The sequence below is a fragment of the Tachypleus tridentatus genome, chromosome 6, assembly GCF_004210375.1.
Source record: "Tachypleus tridentatus isolate NWPU-2018 chromosome 6, ASM421037v1, whole genome shotgun sequence".
Classification (NCBI taxonomy): Eukaryota; Metazoa; Arthropoda; class Merostomata; order Xiphosura; family Limulidae; genus Tachypleus; species Tachypleus tridentatus.
Window position 1 is genome coordinate 47,002,609 of NC_134830.1, and position 23,663 is coordinate 47,026,271.

A 23,663-nucleotide genomic window follows, 5' to 3' on the forward strand; every position below is an offset into this window, starting at 1 on the left:
TATACAGGCCCATGACAAAGGCCTCCACTTGGGAAGAACATCATGGATGACAAATTGATTAGTACATACCCAAACATCAAGGGAGGGAGGAAAACCAAGAATGGTTGGAAATCTTATTCAAGCAATAAGGAAGGATGGGGTGAATAAGATATGGTGAAAAGGGATAAAACATCACATACTTGAGAGACAAAATCAATAAAGACCAAATTAGGTCTAGATGATTCCTCAGGCTTTCAATGGAAAGGAATGGCAAACTGTGGAAGCAGAAAAAGACAAAATCTTCATCATTTTGTGCAGGCTTAGCCAATTCAGGAGGAGCCTGGGCAACATCTTGCGATGAAGGCTGGCTCATCTAATGTTCTATTTGTGTACTGCAAAAACAAATAAAAATCTACAAAACTAAACTGACTAACTGTTGTTCCACACTAATTTTCACAACTTTCAGATTTTTCCACTGGTTAATAAATTCCATCAACATTCATCTGCTTCACTGACTGATTCAATAACCAATCATCCATCTACTCTAGCCTATCTTGCATTTTGTACTGCTTAACTCTTTCTGTACATGTCATCTTATTTGTTGACTCAGATGCAAAATTTTATTAACCAACTACTTCATGAAAGTATGTCCTTAAGTTTGGTATCAAACTGTAAATTATAATTCAAATTTTCATATTATACATTATTTAATTTCTTAGTTTAAAAGTAAACACAAAAAACACAAACATTGATTTATGTATGCCATGTGATATGTTGAGCACTGGCTCAAATTAGATGTTTCTGATTTCAAAATAAAAAATCTATAGTTTTGTATGAATTAGGATCTCAAATCACCAATATTGAAAAATGAGAATAAGAAGTGAGAACTTCCTGACTTTTATATTTGTTTAGGATACTGCTTCTGTACTAAATCAAACACAATGACCCCACTCATTTGTTTCCATTTTAGGAAATGATCTCTTATATGCACTTACTTTTCTATATGACATGTGAACAACCAATCAAAAGCTCTGAATATCCCCAAAGTGGTTTTATCAGCCATTTTCAAATGTAACAACAGTGTCTTTTTCTTTCAAGACAAACCTTCGTGCTGGTAAGTTGAGTCTTTAGCCTGTTCAAACTTTCATATTTTTTTCAACCCAAACACAGCTCAGTTACTACTTGGTAAATTATAATGAAATTCAGTGGTATCAGTAGAGTAATTTACAGTTTTGAGATATTCAAATGTGTGTGTGTGTACAAATAAAATGTGTTTCACATCCTCCATGAGCAAAATTTCTTAAGGCTTACCAACCTATGACAAGCAGCAACCAAGTATAAAATTCATAACTAGAAGAGGTAATTGTTTGTTTTATATCATTACTTACTATTCTATTGTTAAGAAATATATGTTTAAAACTATATATACATGTATGTACATTATAACTGAAATTTGACTGTATTTTACAAAATACTAGCCCATTAAAACACAGACAGGACAGGTCACTTTAGAAAGATCAGTTTTATATTCTTGGATATGGTAACATGTGTGCATATGCACAATGTCATTGTAACTTCTGTGATGCCAGCTAGCAATGGCTGAAAGTCAAGATAATAAAAATAATAAATATATATAAATATATAATTTATGACATTTAAGCTATTGAGACTGTGTTCTCAAGTTATAATCTGTAGTCATTCTTGAAAGAAAAAGTAATAAATTATGCTTATTTTCCAATTTTGTTATGGTGGTTAGGGGATTGGTCAAATATATCAAACACATAGAGATTATGATTCAATAGCAAAAATTACATAGAATATAAAGTTTTTTTCTTAAAAAATATTTGTTGATGTTGTAAAGATTTCACTTGTGAAATTTGAAATTTTTCTGTTGCATATAAATATTTTTAACTTTAAAATGAAAATTACTCTGATGTTGGATAATCAACATTCTGAAAGAAAAAAATTACAATATTTGATTAAAATATCTTAAGAGTTAATTCAAAAACCTCACATTTTGTGTATGAAAGTCTTGCAATGTTTACTAATTATCTGCAAAAATTTGAAAAGATATGCATACATTACAAAAATTCATAGTTTAAAAACTTTCATGGATACTTTTGTTGTCACCTGATGGGTGGATTCTACCCAACACATAATGAAGGGGTTAAACTGTTCCAAAATTGTATAATATTCCAGACATTTTGCACATCCTTCAGCCAAACAACTATACATAAATCTGGAATTATCTACAACAGTTTGCATCAGTATAATGCTTTGTTACTTAGAGAAAGCTGTAATTTTATGTTTTTGTTGCTTAAGATATCACAGCAAATAGAAATTAAATTAAACATTCTCTGCCACCTTAGAATAATAAAAAAAAAAAAAAGACAACTGCAACTTCTAAACATAACCACATACAGAAGTTCTGAAACTCAAAACAAAATATTGTAGGGCTTATAAATACAGTGGAGCACCGTTAAGCCACGGTATTTGAGGGGTCAACCTGCTTAACCGCGGCTTAAGTGGTCCGTGGCTGAAACCTTTGTGACTGAAAAGCCGAAATCACCAACAGCTGCGCCGAGGAGCCTCATCCGGGCCATTGCGTGATCATTATAATATTAATGTATAGACTATTCAGATACAATTGACAAGTGCCATTTTAACACAAACGACCAATGCATTGTGATGGTTCGCTTTTCCCTGCAAAATTTCGTCTTCCCGTGTTACATGCAGGCGGCCATGTCAATATGATATGCTCACTATTAATTCAGAAACTGAAGTGATTTCTATTGGGTTTGTGGCCAATATTTATACAATTCCATAAAAATATCGGATTATTGAATTAAAAATAATACTTTAATTATTGATCACTTTTTTCATGGACCTACCACGGATTAACTTTAATGTATGGAGAGGTGTGATTCGGTAACAATGGCGGCCTCCATAAAGCTGACATAGAGAGCAGATAAGGTAGATTAACGGTCAATTTCTATTGTAACATATTTTATTTATTCCCCAAATTAAAGCAAATCCTTTTTAAATATCCCCTTGAAGTTATAAAGACAAGGAGAGCGTGAGAAACTTTAAAAAGCCAGGTAGTAGATTTAATACATCAAAAATTTTGGGACAAGACTTGCTACAGCGGCTTAAGCGATTTCACGGTTTACTGGTCTGCGGCTTAATGGCGCTCCACTGTATCACTGCAATGGCATGACTAAGCAAAAAAATTTACAAAAATACAACACTTTTTACCATTACTTAATAAGTAATGTATGCCATTTAGATTTAATCAAGTTTGAATTTGACAAATATTGGCTGATGTATCTGTTCAATGCACAGAGAAGACATGGTGGTGGTGGGAGGATGACAGATCCAACCCCTTCCCCATGTCATTCCCTGTGGGGCTTAAAAACACATGTCAGGTTTGGTGGCAATTGATCCAGAAGCTAAAAACATGCATGTACCAACATTTTTTAAATAGCATTTGGTGTCTTCTTAATGTGTAAACTTACATACCTCCAATGTGGGCATCTCGGCTAGTAAACTCGATAGTACCATCGTGAGCTTTACGAAGATCTTCCTTGTATTCTTTATGAGTTCCATCACTATTATTATATCTACAAGCTAGCCCATAATCTACAAGGTACACCTAGAATATGAAGAAAACACCAGCTGTTGTACAGATACACAATCAGAACATGCTTGCTATTCTGTGGCACCACAACATAAGGTTAATTTGTAGAAATGTATTACTATTACATTAATACTATTTTTTTTATGTGTATAAGTGTCACAGATTCCAGGTGTGATGATGTTAACATTATGAAAAGAATTTAATTATAAAATTTTAATTAGGATTGTTAATATAGATATTTTCAAGAAAAATAAAAAAGCAATTAATTCTTAATATAAACAACTGATCAGGCATATTGTATTTATTATGGAGTCAAATATTAGGTTTGAAAAACAAAACTAAGTTGCATTATGCTACTTAATCCACAGTGTAGATGTCTCTAATGCTTCCATTGTAATGCACACGTAATTCTTTTCTAAAGCACCACCATACACGAACACACAATAGTCTTTGATTTAGTCTCAAAGTGTAGTATTAACCACACCTAAGTCTAGAATTTTGTTCTACTTTGAAGAAAGCATATTCTCCTTCAAACTTACTCGTTTCAGGTTTTAGATAAACAAAGAAACATTAAAAAATTATTTTTGTTTTTGACTGTGTATCTAAAAGTAAACCTAGCACTCAGAAAGTTGTTTATCAGTGAACATTACAGTAAAAAGAGCTGATGTCAATGTGATGCTCAGACAACATCCTATCTAAATAAACAATAAATTTTGTTTAGGCTTGCTATAGATAAGTTACAATTAAAATTCTTGATGTACAAACTCAAGCTGTCCTGAAATGCACTGAATATCTTAAGATTTTCAAGATATTATTTTCACCAATAAGTGCCAAAAAACCTTTCAATTAGGGCTTAAAGAAGTGTATTTGGAGATTTTCGATTAAACTCTATTTAATCAGCTGAAATATGAAACCTATATTTCAAGTGAAATCGCATAAAAGCAAAATACAAAGTTGTCTCCTAACCAAATAAGTACTCTTATGAGCCATTGTCAAAGTTCTGCATTGTTTTATTCAAGAACTGTTGTGCCCATTCCTGTAAACTACAGAAAAAGGCTAAATCCTCGAGTAAGTCAAGTTATACTCTACTTAACATAAAATTAAGAATGTTCTAAATATACTAATCTTATTTTAAAAAATTGCTTATTTTTGTAATCAAGTGAATTGTGCATTTGTATTTCTTTAGTGAAGTTTTAAATGTTTTTATATTGTGAATCTTGTTTATGTTAAGGTTTAATGTAAATTACTTCAAGTTGGCAAACTTGTAATTGTGACAGGCTGTAATTTTAAATTAATACTATCTATAACAGTGGTTAAGACAATGCTCATTTCAAGCTGATGAATAAAAATAAATAGTTAATTTAATACCATGCCACTGAGGAAATTTTAATACTGCTTACAACTTTTACATTTTAGTGTTAAAAAATAGATTAACTGATTTTATTATTTATTTTCACTTACAATGCATTAAATATTGGTTGGTTTTCCTGCAAGTTTTAGCATGCTAGACTACAAGCTAGCTAGCACTTTCTCCAGTCCAATCAATGAGTAGTTGTAAAAACAAAAATTTCAAGATAAATCTTTACAAAAGCAATAAAATTGCACTTCCTAAGTATTTTGTATTTATAAAACAAAAAAAAATCAGTTTTTGTTTTATCACTTAGAAGTTCATGTAATGTACATTTTAATTATTGGTGTTACTATCAAAGCTAGTGTACAATGGTACCTTATGCCACACTAAAATTAACTAAAACTGTTATCAGTAATTATATTTCTTGTTTCATTCTGATAAAAACTTCTATAATATGCTAATGACAAAAATCACCCAGAAATGATCAAAACTCTACAGGTAGAAAATGAATTCCACATATTTAAATAAATAAAATTAGAATTTCAAATACTACTTCAGTTTAAAAACTTAACTTTTAACTAAACTATATCCAAACTAAACCACAAATCTAGACAGTGCCAGATTAACCTACCATGGGGCCTCAAAGCACAAAATGAAAATGTTTTGCATGGTAGTTGTGAATATCTTATGTGAAATCAGTAATGATTATTCTATTATCTTATGGATTGACTTTATCAATAACTGATAATATAAGCTATTTACATATAACAGATGAGATACTGAGACTTCACCTCAATTAGATGACTATAAAAAGTTTTATTTTTAATATTATTCAATAATTGTTTTTAAATATTTTTTTTTATTTTTAAGATACAAGCAAAATTTTTTGACACATCCAATTCTTATTCATTGCTACAGAAAAAGCTTTTATAGGCACAGTGCTTTATGGTGAAATTCACAATGTGCACTTGCTAATATGATGATCAAATTCTAAACTTCATAAGATCTCTTACTGAATGTTTATCATACATTTCATCATGATGTTAAAAGTAGTTTATTTTTTACTAAGTAATCTGCTTTCATCAGTTTAAATGTTTTGGTTCAATTTAATCAATTATATAATAATATGTAGTCATGAAAACACAGAGCCCTAGGCAATGGCATTGTGTGCCTTATATGTTAATCTGATCCTGTATTTAAGAATTACTAATAAAGCCATAAAAAAGAATTCAATACACAAAGATTCACACACCTATCTGTCCAATTTGAAAACATAATAAAAATAGTAATTCCTTTCAGTACCTGATTTTCCCTGCCCTTTCCATAACCTAGTAGCAGATTAGAAGCCTTAACGTCAGCGTGGATGTATCCAAAACTGTGAATGTACTCCAAAATGTCTAACTATGCAACAAAAAATTGTCAAGTGTGTTATAAACTTGTTCTCTATTAATACATTACAGCAAAGATATATAAACTTTCTTTGCACATACATTCAAATTACAACAGTAATACTATTTGTCACCACATAACTATTGTTACTGATAAACAGTGAATATAATATTGCAATTATCTGCTTTACTTTTAAAAGGATATTAAACAGCACTAAAACACATTAAGCTACATTACACTGAATTCAGAAACTGCATGAAGTTCCCAGCTAAACTGCTTTCAATTGTAGAGATTTTGGAACATAAGTTTTAGCTATTCTCAAAAAAAGGTCTGCTAGAAAGGAATTTTTTATTCATGCGGATGTTTAAAAGATTAGTATAATAACAAGACATTAAAACATACAAATAACATGTAAAAATGGAAATAAAACATACAGATGTGATCCATACAGCAAAGATATCCTAGTGTTAAATTATTATATAAATTTATATAATCTAGTGTCTCATATGAATTACAATTATTCAATTACAGTCACAATGTTCTTAGTACTAAAGTAATTGTTTGTAGTCAAAGCTTTTTGAAACATTATAACCTTTGCAAATGGGAAAACAAAGCCATATTTTACATGACACACCAACATAATTTATAAAATACAATGCAACAACTGTCATGACTTCTATATTGAAGAAACAAGCAGAAAAATGGAAACTAAATTCAAAGAACAAAAAAAACACACCTTCACACATTTTTGAACATGGCAAGTCAAATAAACACAACATAACCATAGCAAACACCCCGATATTAAGTTGGGAATCAAATATAAACAAACACAAAATTAAAGAAGCCCTACTTATACAGCAACTAAAACCAAAATTAAACCAATATAAAGGAACACCTAACTAACAACCTAACATCCAACTGCAATTCCCTCTACAATCCCATACCCACTTATACTGTCTTCCCTAAGATGTATATGGCAACGGTCAGCTGCAAACTCTCTTTGCTAACCTGAAGATGGCCTAGGAAGGTTGAAACATTGATCTCTGCTTACCAATAAGTGTTAATACCCATACCAACCTTTCTCAGATATGAAAACTGTTTTTGCCAAATGCCTGCAGCTGACAATACTTACAATCTTGTCATTAATACTATTTTTTCACTACAAATTCAAAGCATACTATATACAGATGCATAAAGATGGCTACACTGATACATCCACACACTCATATACAAATTGCTACTGATAACTAGATGAAGCAAACAATGAATTGTTGATAATTTTCTTTTTTATGAGTAACTAATCTAATTATTATAAAAATGATAGACATGAGTTTTACTCTTATTTTTGAAATTTCACAATTCTTTCTAATGATAATTATTATTACAAAGTTATCTTTAAATTGAATGAACAAATTCTCAGTTATTAAAAAGGGTGTTATAATATACAATATATCTTTTCCTGAGTACGTTTCACACACATACTCATTTTTTACAACATAAATACCCACTGCAATATACTAATTCTAATAATTAGATTCCAAAAATATCTTCATTAACTGTATTCAACTAGTGGCTCAGGTCTAGTCAAGAAAAAGCTTAATGTATCTGAAAACAAAACAGGAAGTTCACTACTTACAATTCTAATTCCTAATGTGTAAACAGTTTTTTCAGGAAACATTTTATTGCTTCTGTCAAGAATTTTTTGTAGGTCTTCTCCAAATCTTTCCATTACCATGAAACGATATTTGATCCCATGATATTCATGAGATCCTGACCCTATAAACCTTGGCATTCCTAGAAAATCTAAGTCCTTTTTCAAGACCCACTCATCAACTGTAAACAAAGAAAAATATTCCAAACAAATATTTCCCTGTAAACAAAAAAACTGTCTTTTTTGTAAACTTGGTTCAATATTAGCAGAAACAATGCCATCAGTAACACATCTCATGTTAAATATTCCATTACATTAATAACATATCTCATGTTAAATATTCCATTACATTAATAACATATCTCATGTTAAGTATTCCATTACATCAATAACACATCTCATGTTAAATATTCCATTACATCAATAACACATCTCATGTTAAATATTCCATTACATCAATAACATATCTCATGTTAAATATTCCATTACATTAATGAAACACATTTTACTATCACTCTACCAACACACACAGACATATATACATATGCATAAAATTAATATATATAACAATAGTATATCTTTTATAGTGGAGGTGTAACTGTAACTGCTACCTTCAAGTTTTGCTACAAATGACTATGTCACAGTGTTAGGATTTCGAAAAAACAACAACAGTTGTACAGAGAAAAGATTATTACAATTTGTTTTCTACACATTGTGTTAAAAAGGATTTTTTACATATGTATCAAACTTACTTTGTTCAGTTTTTGCCACACGATGATAGAAGTGCATCTCAGAAAAGAGTGGTCCATTCGTGTGATGTTCCTGCTCAATATTTACAAGAAGTGAAACATTAAGTACATTTACTTATGACAACATGAAACCTTCACAGATTTTATTCAGAAGGATGAAATGAGGCACGTAATTGCTTAAAAATCTACACCATATCAAGTGACAAAGAGAACCCATTGTTTTCACTGGTGTTGAAGAAATAACTTATAATTATAAGGGATACTTGTAGATCAGTGATTCATTTTTATTCAGTGAAATAGTTACTTGTTCAATCTGAATGAAAAAAAACAGTAAATATATGGTTTGTTTTTGCGTATTTTTTAACTCAACAATACATTTGATTTGTAGGAACAAACAATTTCCAAACTTTGCAAATATTAACAAATGTTTTACTTTGGTATTATTTCTAAGCATAATAGGAATTCTATGTAAATTTTAACTAAATTTTGTTGTAGTGTTACAGCATAACTTTCTTTTAACTGCACAAATATAACTTAAATTATTTGTGAAACTAAACATGAATTTACTTGTTCACTTTGAGTACAATTAACTTGCATCACGAAGCATGATGAAGTTATTTGACTCCCAGTGTCAGGGGTAATTTGAATTACAGACACATGGAACCAATTTGTAGACTTTACTCTCCCCACAAGTGAATTCAGGCTTTGCTAAGGCAAGCAGATACTGGAAAAAATTACATTCCTGTCCAGCTGGAAAAAGCTAACAATTTCCCAGAACAAGCTTAGTCCTGGCATGAAATACAAGTCTTAACAATTACCCTAAAACCTGCTGCATCAACATACGAAAAAACAGGATGCATGCATACACTTGTGCTCAACTTGTTCTGCCTGTGACCATCTAGATGCATCCTCAAACATATGTTACTGACTCAACTTGAGTCACTTGTGGTCAAACAACCTTAACATTAGGGAGTTTGACAAGTAAATGAAACCACAAGTCTTCTGAACCACCTGACAACTGTTGTACTCATAAGTGGGCTTCAGTACACCACACAATTTACCTCTATAGACAAAAATTAACACTGTGGGCAACAGCTACAGCAGCTGAAGTCACATCTTTCAGATGTTTACATGTTTAATTGTTGATGGTACTTTATGCACCTACTACACTTAACATAGGAAATGGTTGATTAGGAATCTGAAGAATAGCAACCAAAAACATAGGACATATTTGACATTTTGGAGAACTCTGATCAAGCTTTTCAGTTTTTCAAATATTTTCACACCAGACATGGCAGTGTAAAGGTTACTGTGCAACATCAGAAAAACTATAGACTGTTATACCTGAACACTTTAATCAGTATTAATTTTGACCAACTGAAGTGTGACATGTACTAAAATACAATTAGACTACCACAGTTTTCCATTAATTCAAATGTATAGCTCTTTTGCACTACTTGTAATTATGTTTAATGCTTAACCCCTTATCTGCTACTTGAATTTAATTAATGCGTTATATGTCTGTATAAGTGATACACTGTTGAATGGCCACACAATATTACTTTTTTATCTATACATAATTGTTTTTATTACACCTGTTAAAAAGAATCAGAATCCAACAAAAGTTAAAACAAAAATTTATCATGAAAATGATGATACGTTGCTACTGATAATTACTAACAAATATACCTATAAAACAAGCTAACAAATATGGCTTCCAATTTTAACAGTAAAGATCCCATTAAACCTTAAAACTAACAAAATTAAAAGAATCACTTACAACTTTAATAACATATGATGCTTCTGGTCCTACTGTTTTTGTAATGTTGTCTGAAGCTAAAAGATAAATAAATTGAAGGTTTAAAGACCAGCACATTTTACTTTATTTTAAAATTTCAAAATACCTTCCAGTGTTAGTATTCAATTTCTAGCCTCATTTTACATTATCAAAGAAAACAGCACTATGTTAGTTCTATTCATCGGCATAAAACCGTACTAAACAAACATGTTTAAGAGCTTAAAAGTCTGAGAAGATACATAATAACAATACACAACCGTAACATCTTTGTTTAATAATAGTACTAGAAGAAAAAATGCCTCATTAATAACGCACTCATTTGAAGCAAGTTTTTTTTTTAATGTTTAAAACATAAGACTACTGTCAATATTGCCACTGTTTTGTTAATTTGTTCATACAATATAATTTTACATAGCAAATTTCTGTCAACATAAACATAATCCAAATTTTCAAGCAGTGCATACAAGAATAAAAACTAAAATTATCACAAAACAAAATGCAATTATTACAACTATCCAGTAATCAATATTATGATTAAATCAATCATCATGAAAATAATTAATCAAAACTAATATTTCTGATTACACAATCTTGTAAAGTTGAACTTCATAAATATTGTTTTGGTTTTAAAAAATGGATTTGCCAAAATTTAGCTATGCAGATTTGGAAAATAATATTCTTTTTTTTTTCCCTATCACATAGATTTTTTTTACAAATAGTTAATAAAAAGAAAACTCTTACTTAGGTGAAATTATTTTTTTTACCACACTGAACAATATTTATTATTATTTGTTAAAAAACAACAAACAGACTAAGAAAAGGGAAGAACACTGATGTTAAATGAATATGTGTCCTTGTTCATCCTGATTTTTGTGTGAAACCCACATCTGTTAGTTTCAGAACTGTATGTTATGGTCTTTCTTTTATGTAATTGTGTATTGAACATGTATTTTTCAATGACCAGCAGTAATCAGTCATCATGCTAATGTTCCACCTTCCCTGATACATTCTCTCCATTTCCCTGATGTCTTAATAAAACCTTTCCCCTTGTTTTTTGCTGATGGCTCCAAGATTTTCAGGGAGATAGTCAATATGTGGGTGTAAGAAGTGAACTTTCAAGCTCATATTACAATCTAAGTCTTTAAGATTATCAAGTACATTTTTGACAATATTTTCATAATTTGGGTCCTTGTTGTTTCCTAAGAATTTGTCAATAACATCTTTAAAGGCAATCTGTGCCTCTTTTTTCAACTTTCTTCATTGTCCTTTTAAACTGTTTATCCAAAATAAATTTCCTTATCTGAGACCCAACAACAATTCCTCACAAAGATACTTGAAACAGTTGCCATTTCTGTCTGAGGCCTTTACAAACTGTTTCATCAAGTCCAGTTTTGTGTGAAATGGAGGTAATACGGCTCTTTCTGTTTTTTTCAGTAAACTTTTACATTCAATGTTTATTGATCCTGGTATCAGACTGACTCTGTGTGGCCATTACTTCCTTATCCAGTGCTGATTTTGTGCTCCACTGCCCCCTTCACACAGAAAACATGGAAACTGTATAACCAGATTGTTTACCCAACAATACACAAAGGACTTTTAAGTCTCCACAAAGTATCCAACCTCGTTCTTTCTATTTGACCTTATTAGAAGAAGTTAGATTTTTATACCTTTCCTTCAAGTGAACTTAGATGAGCAGTAGGAACAGACATATATTATGTTACTATTGTAAAGGAGAACAACTTTTAGACTTCTTTTAGAGGAATCAATGAACAATCTTGGTCCACAGACTGCAGCTCCTAGTGTTGGTATTAATTTAGCAATATTGTTAAAATAAACCAGTGAACCTTCTAGCAGAATGTATGGCTATAAACTCTTTCTTACAATTTCTGTACAAGTAAAATGATATCCCTGTAGAAAGTAAATTATTAGCCCAAAGTCTCGATTCTAAAATCTCTGAAGAATCCTTTGGAAGGCTCTAATCTTTCACCAAACCATTAAGTTCACCTTTTGTAAAAAGTTGTGGTTTACCAGACATTTCAGGTTGAAAACAATCTATATCATCATTTCTACTGATATCAGATTCAGAATCAAATGAAACTGCATCAACAGTCTAAGGTTGAGTAGGTGCAGATATACCAGGCTCATGACAACAGGTCTTATAAGACAATGAAGGTTAAAATAAAAAATTTCCTTTTTATTTCAAGTGTTGTAGCCTTGCACGTTACACAAGCAAAAACAGCAGTCATCTCCATGTTTTGTAGGTTTATGCTGGACCTCTGGAATTCCAAAAGGCAAAGCCATTTTCTTGGTTTTAGTCCACTGTCTCAACTCTTTGATACAAAGAGTCCAAATTTTGTGCAGAATCCATGATTTATCTTGATCCTCAAATTTAATTTCAAAATGTGCATAATATGTTTTTTGGGCAAATTCTGTAGTGTTTTCCTTTTGTTTCTTTACAACAAATATATCACAAATATAACTAAATATGTTTGGATCATTCACATAACTTTTTCTCGCTATCGTGAAAAATATATAATAAAGAAAAAAAAAGTCAGTGTACACACATACAAATACTATCAAGTAATGATACGTCATGCAGCCTGTTAACCGTTTATGTACTAGTGGTCTGTTTGTCCTGAATTCTAGAATGATCAATAAGACTCTCATGCCTGTAACTAGTGGTTGTCAACATGTTAAGCATAATCAAATATGATCCAATTTCAGTGAAAATGATTCACTTATGTAAAAGTACACATTTGTTGTTCTGGAAAAAAATCTGTTCATATGAAAAAAAATGGATATCATTTTTGGATTAAATGCACAGGTATCCCAGTAGAACATGTAAAAATTTCAAGATAATAAAACTATCACAAGTCTGTATCATTCTAATTAACCAGTAAGTTTCAGTACTGTTGCTTGCAGGCAGTACAATAAAGTGTGAAAACCTATACTCAAGATTTAATCCTGGAAGATCCAAATAAAAACTAATACTTCTATCTTGCTAATAAAGGAGTTTTCACATAGCAAAGTAACATATTCAAAGAACAAGAATGTTCATGTGAAATTACTAAGCATCAAACACATTTAAAACCTTTTAATACCTAAAAATATTCACACACCTAAGTATATTTCACCAAAGCCACCCAAACCCACTGAGCTTCCTAGTTTCCACTGTTTTTTCATAACATCAGTCAGCACTTCCCCTGGAGGAATAGGATCAGGCAGACGATGACCATTTGATGCAACTCGTGGTCGAATAACTGCTATAATACATGAAAAATAAAAATATTATTCACATTATATAGTGTCTAGTAGTAAGAAAATGGCACCCAATTGCACAATAATGTTTAAGAAATTGCTAATTACTATGTCAAAAGTTGATCATAACAAACCTACAACATATATAGAGAGAGCTGTATTTTTTTGTTACAATAAAGGGTATTAATAAGTACTCAATAATGTACTGTCAGTTTTTTCAAAGTATTTTTGCATAAATTTCACCTTTTCATGTTCCAATGTTTTTGTCAAAGTAGTTAGTACCGAGAAGTACTCTATATATCGTGTAAGAAATGTCTTGCCACAAATCAAATGGTTTCTTTTGTTGAAATTTTGGTAAAGTTACTCACTGGCAATCTGTGCTAACTGTCCCTAATTTTAAAGTGGTAAACAAAAGGGAAGGCAACTAGTCAACAGAGGCCCCCACTCACCCACATACAAAGAAAAGCCAAAAGTGAAAAATATGTTAAAAATAGTTAAATCTGAATAAAAATCTGAATGTGTGCATATGCAAACAGAAATTCAACAGTAATTATCTTTTATGATTCAAGGTTTATTTGTATGTTCACTTTTACACAAAGTTACTTATTGGTTATTTGTGCTAGCCATCACTTAGTTTGAAGTGATAGTACAGAAGGAATGCAGTTTGTCAATACCACTAACTCGTTATCAATATAATGCCCTCAAGGTTAAAAGTGTGACATTTTTGGTTGTATTTTACAATTCCACAACCCACAGATTGCAAATTGGGCACTCTAGGCCATGTGCAAGGTACATGTATTTGTTGTTTAAAACACTAATTTCAGATACATTATATACTTAAAAAACATAAACTGTTAATATTTATCAAAATGAAATTGACTGTTCTCATACTCCCATACCTTTCTTTTTCTCATCTGGCCCTTCATTCTCTCGGCTTCCTCGTTTGGGCATCTTCAATAAACTTACAAGGTACACTATTTGTAGCAAAGCCTCAACAGCTCATAAAAACTACTCCATAGACTTTATATGTTCTAGATGAAAATAAGTAAAAATCTAATATTTAAACAAGTACAAACTATGTCATAAAGTAGGCAAGACATCTTGAAAGCATGGAAATTCATCACAAAGAATAAATTCATGAAAAATATGTAACATTTCACTGCATGTATGAAAAAAAACAGATACAAATGTAGAAAAATATTGCACTCAACAGTGCAGAACTGAGCAATTATATTATTAGTCAAGTCAAATAATCAACTACTTTTTCATATTATTCTAGCTATTCAGTAATCAAAATTAATTTTCTGATTATTACTGTTTCTACTTTTTCCAATTAACCAATAATCAACATGTGATCAAAAATACTTTTGGGAAGGAAATAAAAAAAAGGCACATTCAAATAATGATTGACTAGGTGACTTAAAGGAATGAAATCACATGTGACAGCCAGGAATTTTAGAGCAAGTATCCATTAGTTAGCCATGCCACATTTTCTTGTTCAACTTGGAGAAAGATGGTGGTTAAAACAAAATACAAAGCCTAGCTAACTAATAAATGGATATCAATTCTTATCAATGCTTACATGTAGCTACCAGTTTAACTGAAATGCTCAATTCTTTTTTTGCCACATTTTTTTTTCTTCATCTAAATTGTTCCTTATTAGATATCATGACTTTCTGTAAATACACACCAACAAACCACAGCAAGAAAGTGATACTTGACAGTAACCAACATTACCTTTAAATTGCAAACTGATTATTTGGGACTGACCTATATAGAATCAACCAGATTCTTTATAAAATAGAGTGGTAGTTTTCCTCTCTAAAATAGTGTTAACTTCTTTTATAGTAACAACACTGAAAACAGATTAAAAGTTTCTTGTCATCTCCCACATGCACTCAGGTAGAGCTGTATCAAGTATCATTATTTATGATAATTTTGTGTGATGCTAAATGCTCTTTAATTAATAGTCTCATAATATTTAAGAAATTTGTGCTTAAAAGATGGCCATGAATAATACCTGTAGGATTCTTTTAAAAACTTGTTCCAGAAACTACGCATCTAGTTTACTTGTCCTATCCAATATTTATATATCTGCACGTTTTCACCCTATAGTTTTGCTGCTCTAAGTTAGCTGTCTTTAATCCAAATGCCAAAAACTAAAAATGTTCCAGTTTTTACCCTAAGATAAAGCTGCAGTAAAAATCTCAGGCAGATAGCTCATGACTTTTTGCATAGACATGTGCAAATATTCTGACCAAAACTAACCTGTTTTTGTCAAAAACCTTTGCAAATATTGCTTATATTTAGACTGCTTTCACACCTAAGTTATAAAACATCTATAAGTGTATTAAATTTGAAAAATCCATGAAAGTTAAGTGTTTTTCTATCAAGTAAACTTTTTGCATTTTTGATGCAAAGGAAAAAATGCAATTAAAACTGGAGACTTTATGTCTCGTGTATTCCTTAATGGATTGCCTTGAAATTTTGTATGTGAAGTAAAAATCCAATAGAGCACATCCAATTAAAAATTTATGATAGTTTGAATTACCACAGTCCAAGCTGAAGAAAGTGGAAAACTGCTAAACTATCACTCCTGCTCATCACATACACAAAGTTCTACAAGTTATTTTGGCCACTTAACATACACTTTACCTTGTGTCTTGATATTACCATTATAATTTTTCATTATTATTTTCAATTAATTCAAGTTTATTACATTTAATCAATTAATGTCAAAGTTCACATAAATAATAAACTAGCTAAAATCAGGGCTTTCAATTATTACTATTTTAAATTATTTCAACCATTCAAGTCATTGACGTTTTTCCATTCTGCTTGTTCTGATTAAGAAGTTAACACACAGGATCACACATAAAGGTTGTAGTGGTTTTCAAATGAGACCCAAAACTCAAGCTTTTTCAAATAGTTTACTATTATTCTTTGGGAGAATAAAGAGTGAATTATCCTTGTTTATTATTAAATTAAAAGCTGCAAAATATCCCATGTCCTATTCACTGAAGATATCAAAAGTATATTTATGGGGTTATAAACATTTTACAGACAACTCAAGAATGTGTTTTGTTTGTCAAATTTCAAAGCTACAAAAGTAGCTATCTGTACAAAACCTGGTTTTCAGTAATTATAAAATATAAGACTTATCACTGAGAGAATATTCTTCATTGTTTTTGTTTGTTCTGTGTATTTAAATAAATACAAAAATTGTTTAGCAAATTTCACTAATTCCAAACTCTATCTAAAAACAGGTTAAACATGAAAGTTACTACTATCTCAACTAAAGAAAGGACAGGATTTAACATTTTTCCAAAAAAAATTTATTAGAATAAATAATATAGGATATTTCATAAGTGCCATTTATTTACATAAAAAGTAAAGAATTATAAAGTGTCCTCAGTCTCAAGCTGATGAGACTCGATATCTGACTGAATAAAGCTTGTTTGGACAAAAATAAATAGGAAATACTCAGTAACAAGTATGGTACTCCACTGGCATTAGTATGTTACATGCACCTGCATGACATACTTCTGGTTTGTCTATGAAAAATGACAAAGAATCTTGTTACATTACTTAATTGGTACAAATCAATTTTAAACTCTAATCCACAAATGATTAAGGCACTGCTGTGAATATCAGTGAAAGATATCCCAGATGTGTCCTCTGATACTTACATTTTTTTGCTAGCCAATCCCCAACTCCTATGTTATTTGTTCTAGGCATTCCCTCAAAATACTGGCAGTATAACACCATGCAGTACCCTGCATCAAGTCAAATAATTTGACCCAGATATACCTACAAAAATGCTTACAACTACATTAACCAACAGTAAAGATACATTTTGGAAGCATAGTGCAACTAAGCAGTTGTTCAACAGTAGCATTATCTGACATGCCCCAGGCATGTAAAAGTTTGGCAAAAAGACATGAATAAGCTAACTTGTATCCTCAAGCCATGCACTTAAGTCTTCTGAACCCTAAATATTACATATTTAATCTACCATATTTGCACCCACATGCATTGTTTTTCATGATGCTGTTGGTAGTTCTACAGTAAAGATGGTATTGAAGGCATATAATATGTATCCAAAAGCCACATAAGTTCAGCAACAAGGAGTGATTAAATTGGACCATGTCTCCCAGATAAGACAGTCAACACAATAAAATTATTACTATCAGAGATACATTTTTGTACATCAACAAAAAATGTAGTCATACTTCTACTTAGAATCGAGATCATTTTACCCTTTTGTAATATGAATGTTTTGACAATTGTTTTAGAGAAAAAATAAAACTAAGTCACAGAGTTAATTACAGGATCCATTTCCAAATTCAAGATGCCAGAATGGTAAATGTGTGCACATTCTATGACTGTTAAAAGTTTTAAAAAAAAATCATAATGCACAATACAAAAAAATACTATAAAAGCAATCTTGTCATAATTGATGAGATGTACAGTTGATTGTTTAAAAAGTTATTTTTGCCATTAAAAGGTAAACAGATTCACTTTGAAGACAAGCCTATATGAATTTGTGGCCAATGTGAACAATTTCTTGGTCATAAATATAATATTTCTTCATTAACACCAAAACTCATCCTTGTTTACATCCTGACTTCTCTAATTTTCTATTCCCTACTTGGTTTCAAACTTTATAAGTAATTATAATGCTACAGTAATTAAAATGTGTATACAACAGAATAAACTAACATTGTTTTAACCTTCATATTTCTTTTAGATTACCTCAATATTAAATGATCAATAAAGATGAATCTAATAATAATAATGTTTTTCACAGAGAACGTCTCTTCCTTCATGAAAAAAATACTGAAATCTTGATTATGCAGCCAACTCTGAAGACATCAATACATGTTATATCATCATCATAAAAATAAAACATTACAGCAAGTACCATGGAGAAATTAAACACATTTGTTAATACAATAATATTATACTATCTGAATATGCTTTCTAGTTTTATTTCCTAATGTTTTTTCAGATTTTGAAAGATGGACATCACTATCAAGTTTTGCTTTAAAAATTATATGTTTAAATTTAGGTACTTGAATAATATTCAAAAACCTAGGTTTTTTAAAACTAAGCTTGCAATTGCCTGATAAATAAACAAAACTCATTTTGGCTATTTGTTTCTCTTGACTCTTTAAAAATCTGCTTTAGTATCCAAATAGTTATGAACATAACACTTGTGATCCAATATTCTTGTAAAAACTATATAATTATTAAAAGTTATACACTTTTAAAACCACAATTAGTTATTATTCCAAAATAGGTATTTGTGAAAATTATTTCTGGTTTACAAGGTGTAGTTTATTGATTAAATGCCATAAGATATACAAATAAATTAATCAAGATTAAATACATTTATGAAATTGTAAAATAAACTCAATTGTTTGAAATAACAGTAAAGAAAACTACATAATATTTTTTGTAACAAGTAATTACTAAATGAATGAATTTGTTAATTTTTTTCAAAAGTTCAATAATGCACATACTTAAAAGATTGTGGAAGTGTCCCTATTATTTAACATAAATATAAAAACTCTTTTCAATTTACAGCAACTAAGTAAAAAATTGAAACAAAGTCCATTCAAGAAAAGAGAACAAATTAATTTATTTCTTCAAAAATATTTGCTACAGGCTATATTCACTGGTAGGCCTAATTTCACAAATAATGTTTCACCAAAAATTCCAATACAAATACACACCTAAATTTCTTGTAAAATTTCCTCACTAATCACTTAACAAAAAACATGATGACTCATGTACCTTCCAGTTTGCTTAATTAATCACAAGTGGATATACAAATTCATTAACACATGAACAAACAAATCCACTATCATGGTCTAACTCACTAACTGACACTGAGCCTATCAACATAAACTCATTCAGTTTAGTTTTTTTTGTACGCTTGTTTGTTTTATTAGTTTTCTACAATTTACAGGAAGGTTTGAGATTCTACAAAGCTTGTACTTCACTAAAATTTACAGAATTCACCAACTATGAAAAAAAAAAAAAATAGTGAACAAAAACCATCAAAATAACAGCCCACAACACAATAAAATCCAAAAAATAACATTAACTGGCACACCAATTTGAAACTGTTAAAACTAGAAATTAAAGCAGTCATTCTCATTTAAAAAAAAAAATCACAAAAATGCTATAAGCCAGCTCTTCTTAAAACATTTATCATTAGAGCAGGGTAAGCAATTCAGAAGTCACTGGAATCATTTCAAGCACAAAAATGAGCAATTTAAATAAGGGTTAAATATGTTCAGTCCAAAATACCATGGTTTAGCATATCACTATCACACTAATATTAACAATGTAAATTGAAGTTCAGATGTTCTTTTGGGGTATATTAGTATAGTAATTTTGTAACATATTACTTATCAGGAATAAAAATAACACTGATAATCTTATTATTTATCTGTAGGCTTAAAATAATGAGCCATAAACAACACAATAAAATGTAAAAATAGTTATATACTTTGCTACAATCACTGACTGGTTCCTCAGTTGCTTACTTCAAAGGTAAGACTTTCCAATGTAATATACAAATACTGAACCTAGTATGGGATGTAGTAAAGCACCATGCTAGTTGCCTTTAAAACTAATCAAACTATAATGTACAAATGTTAAGTCTAGATCTGGCTCTAGTAAAATCCCATGCCAGTGGAACTTTAACTGGTTTAACTGTAATATATAAATATTTAGGTTAGTTTTGGATCTAGTAAAATCACATGCAAGCAGCCCTCTAACTGGTCAAATTGTAGCATACAAATAATTATGCTAGTTTTAAATCTCGTAGAATTCTGTACTAGTGGACCTCTAAAATTGTTAAAAGTAAAATGAATGAAGTCAAAATTTATTTCTTAAAACATATGCATCAGAAAACATTTTCAGATAGAATAAAGATCTTTCCAAGGAAAGTTTAATTTTACAGATTAGAGAAACCATACTGCAGTGTTTTCAAAGATACAAACAGTTTAAAACTGTAGAGTTTCTGTAGTTACTGCACAATGCAAAGTACTTATCTAGTAATAATCAATATTCTATTAATACACCTGACATTAAGTGATTTGTTTACTTTTACTACCTTTACAATGCAATGCCACAAAGTAACCGAGAATGTTTGAGCTACAAACAACATATAGCGTACGTGCCAATGTATGCCAAATAAAATACAATTTTTATAGTTTTGATGAAACAGATAGTAAATTCTATCCAACTAGTCGATACTCAATCATAAAACGTAATACCTTTGAAAAACAACATATGCTTAAATAACTAACAAACATAATTGAATATGAAGGTGATGAAACTTTGAGAATTTAGTTTTTAAACTATACATTTTTAGCTACCTCTTTTGAAACTTCAAGTTGCACTGTAAGGATGAAAGCCTTCATAACAGAACATTATATCCCTTGTGGAAAATTTTTGTTTGCCCTAAAATGAAACAATAAGGTTAACTATGATAATTTAATTATCAGTCTCCAATGATTGTACCTTTGCACACTTTAAAATATTCATTTTAACTAATAATAATGAGAAACATTTACTTCATCTTTCTTCTTACAAGGTGTTGTTTCAACTCGTGACTATTGCTATTAATGGAAAATCCAAAGTATAATCAAATCACAATAAAATATATATTTTTTGTATAATCACATTTGAGTAAGAACACCTCACCTCAGTTAATTGTTTGTAAATCACAAAGAAACTCATAGAAAAGGTTAAGTGGGTGGAAAATTGGCTTCATGATAGAAACTGTGTGTGACCAATGGAATCATCAATGGATCTGTTTTAGAACTATTTTTGGTACTTACATTAATGACATAGAATGCCTTTTGGACAGTTATATTATTCAATTAACTGATGACACAACCGAAGATACAATAATTAACTGTATTAAAAGTATTTCTACTAGACACAAGGTCATTAAATCATCAATTTAATGACTGTAGTAATATGCAAGAAAATTTCAATATTGGAAAAGTGATGCACTTGGAATATGTGACATTTTGAGAGGTCATACTTTTCAACTGAAAAAACACAGATATTGCTAAAAAAGCCTTTAACATAAGACCATTTGGTCTTTAAAGGCTGCTCCTGCACAACCCATAGGAAAGGAAAAAATTTAAAACCATCCTTTACTTTTCAGGATGTCAATTCTTCTCCTATACACTTGTTTTTAGTATTAGCCTCCATTATGCTGATGGTAACCTATTTCATAAGGAACAAAAATGTAATGAAACTGAAACTATCAAATACATTTTTCAGTGTAAACAAAGACAGAAAACAGGGATCAATCAGTTACCATTGGTTATTAAAATTAATGTTATTAAACATGGAGTTTAAAACAATATAAACTTTTGATTTCAGAAATTAATCTCTACACATTAATCTTCTTATTATAAAATCACATTTTATCCACAATTTTAAAATCTTTTTATAATTTTGATAAATTAATGTTCTATAAAATGTTACTCAAAAATTACTATTGTTTCGCATGTCTGGCAAAGTATATATTTATTCCTTGACAAAACATAGCCGAAATTGACCAAAAATTTTCAATAAGTACAAAGAATACCAAAAAAATGTGAGAGGTAATCTCAGCTCACAAGATGAAAATTTTTCTTTATTCAAACATAAATATGGCTCTAATGCAGCTTTGTACATTATTGATGCTTGTAGATATACTGATATTCTCTTACAGAATTACCAAGGTTTTCTTAGCACAAACAAACAAACTTATCATTGATCCTCACTGCAAAAAAAATTATTTCATTACAAAACACTAATTAGCTTTTGGTATAGAATTTGTCAATCTAAGATTTGAGTTAATAGTTTTTAAAAAATAAGTTTAATTTTGAAGTTACAAATATTTAGTTTTCAAATAGAAACATTTAAAACTGTTACAATGTTTACTATTCATACCTTATTTGGTAAAACACAATTTGTTCAACACAAGATTTCATGAACAAATTCACACATTTTTCACAAGTGAAGTTTCTTTTGAGGCTTTTTCAACACTTCATTAACTCACTCTTGAAGCAAATTCAGCTAACTTCTTATCAATTATAAGTGTTTTAAAGAATATCTCCTTGAAACCTTTATGTCTACAAATTTAGTTTAAGGTAGTAAAGACCCACTATAGCATACTGACCATTATTTACCTCTTCTTAGTGTAAGCTCTTAATATACTTAATACAAGCTATATAAAAGTCTCCTATATAGTACAACAGTATGTCATTAGTTAAGTCACATCAATATTATAAGGTAGTTATCAAAACTAAAGTTAAAATCACTATTTTTTTCTAAGGTCCCCGTGTGTCAGCCATAAGTTTACGGACTTATAATAATAAAATCTGAAATTTAATTCACCATAGTGGATACATCAAAATAACCTATTGGTAGCTTTGGGTCAAAAAACAACCACCATTTTTAAAGTCTTATTATTATTAAACTTTCTTGAATCCTATCAAATTTACTTTTTGACCACTACAGAGGATTAAACTTTTATTGCTCCATTACTCACATCATGTTTGATAAAATGACAAAGATTAAAAGTGAATCAGTTGTGTCAAGTACATCTTATCATATATTAATTATTTTTATTTCATTTCATTTCACTTAGATATACACATATTTTAACTACAAATTGTTGTTGTTATCTATTATACAATTAAGTTATATATTCATTTTGTATATTCACAAATGTTAGTTTTTGCCGTATGATCTGTACCGTTCTGCTATTCTACTTATACACTAAAATGTATTTTGTCTCATATGAAAGGCTACAGTTACACAAAAGTCAC

At 30.0% G+C, this 23,663-nt stretch overlaps 1 protein-coding gene across 11 annotated transcripts in view; it reads right to left on the reverse strand.

Annotated features, from left to right (window-relative positions):
* The window catches only part of LOC143252402 (serine/threonine-protein kinase VRK1-like), a 43,590-nt gene that overhangs the window by 14,176 nt on the left and 5,751 nt on the right, over positions 1-23,663 (reverse strand). For 4 of the 11 annotated variants that reach the window (XM_076504454.1, XM_076504460.1, XM_076504459.1 and 1 more), the window contains 7 exons: positions 14,712-14,843; positions 13,674-13,817; positions 10,537-10,592; positions 8,760-8,829; positions 7,993-8,189; positions 6,270-6,368; positions 3,499-3,631 (listed from right to left, as the gene is read on the reverse strand). In XM_076504454.1, coding sequence (XP_076360569.1) covers positions 3,499-3,631; positions 6,270-6,368; positions 7,993-8,189; positions 8,760-8,829; positions 10,537-10,592; positions 13,674-13,817; positions 14,712-14,763 — 751 coding nt within the window. In that variant the 5' untranslated portion in view covers positions 14,764-14,843. Of the gene's footprint in view, positions 1-3,498; positions 3,632-6,269; positions 6,369-7,992; positions 8,190-8,759; positions 8,830-10,536; positions 10,593-13,673; positions 13,818-14,711; positions 14,844-21,206; positions 21,292-23,663 lie in introns of all 11 variants that reach the window. The other 7 variants (XM_076504455.1, XM_076504458.1, XM_076504456.1 and 4 more) reach the window with 3 other exon arrangements.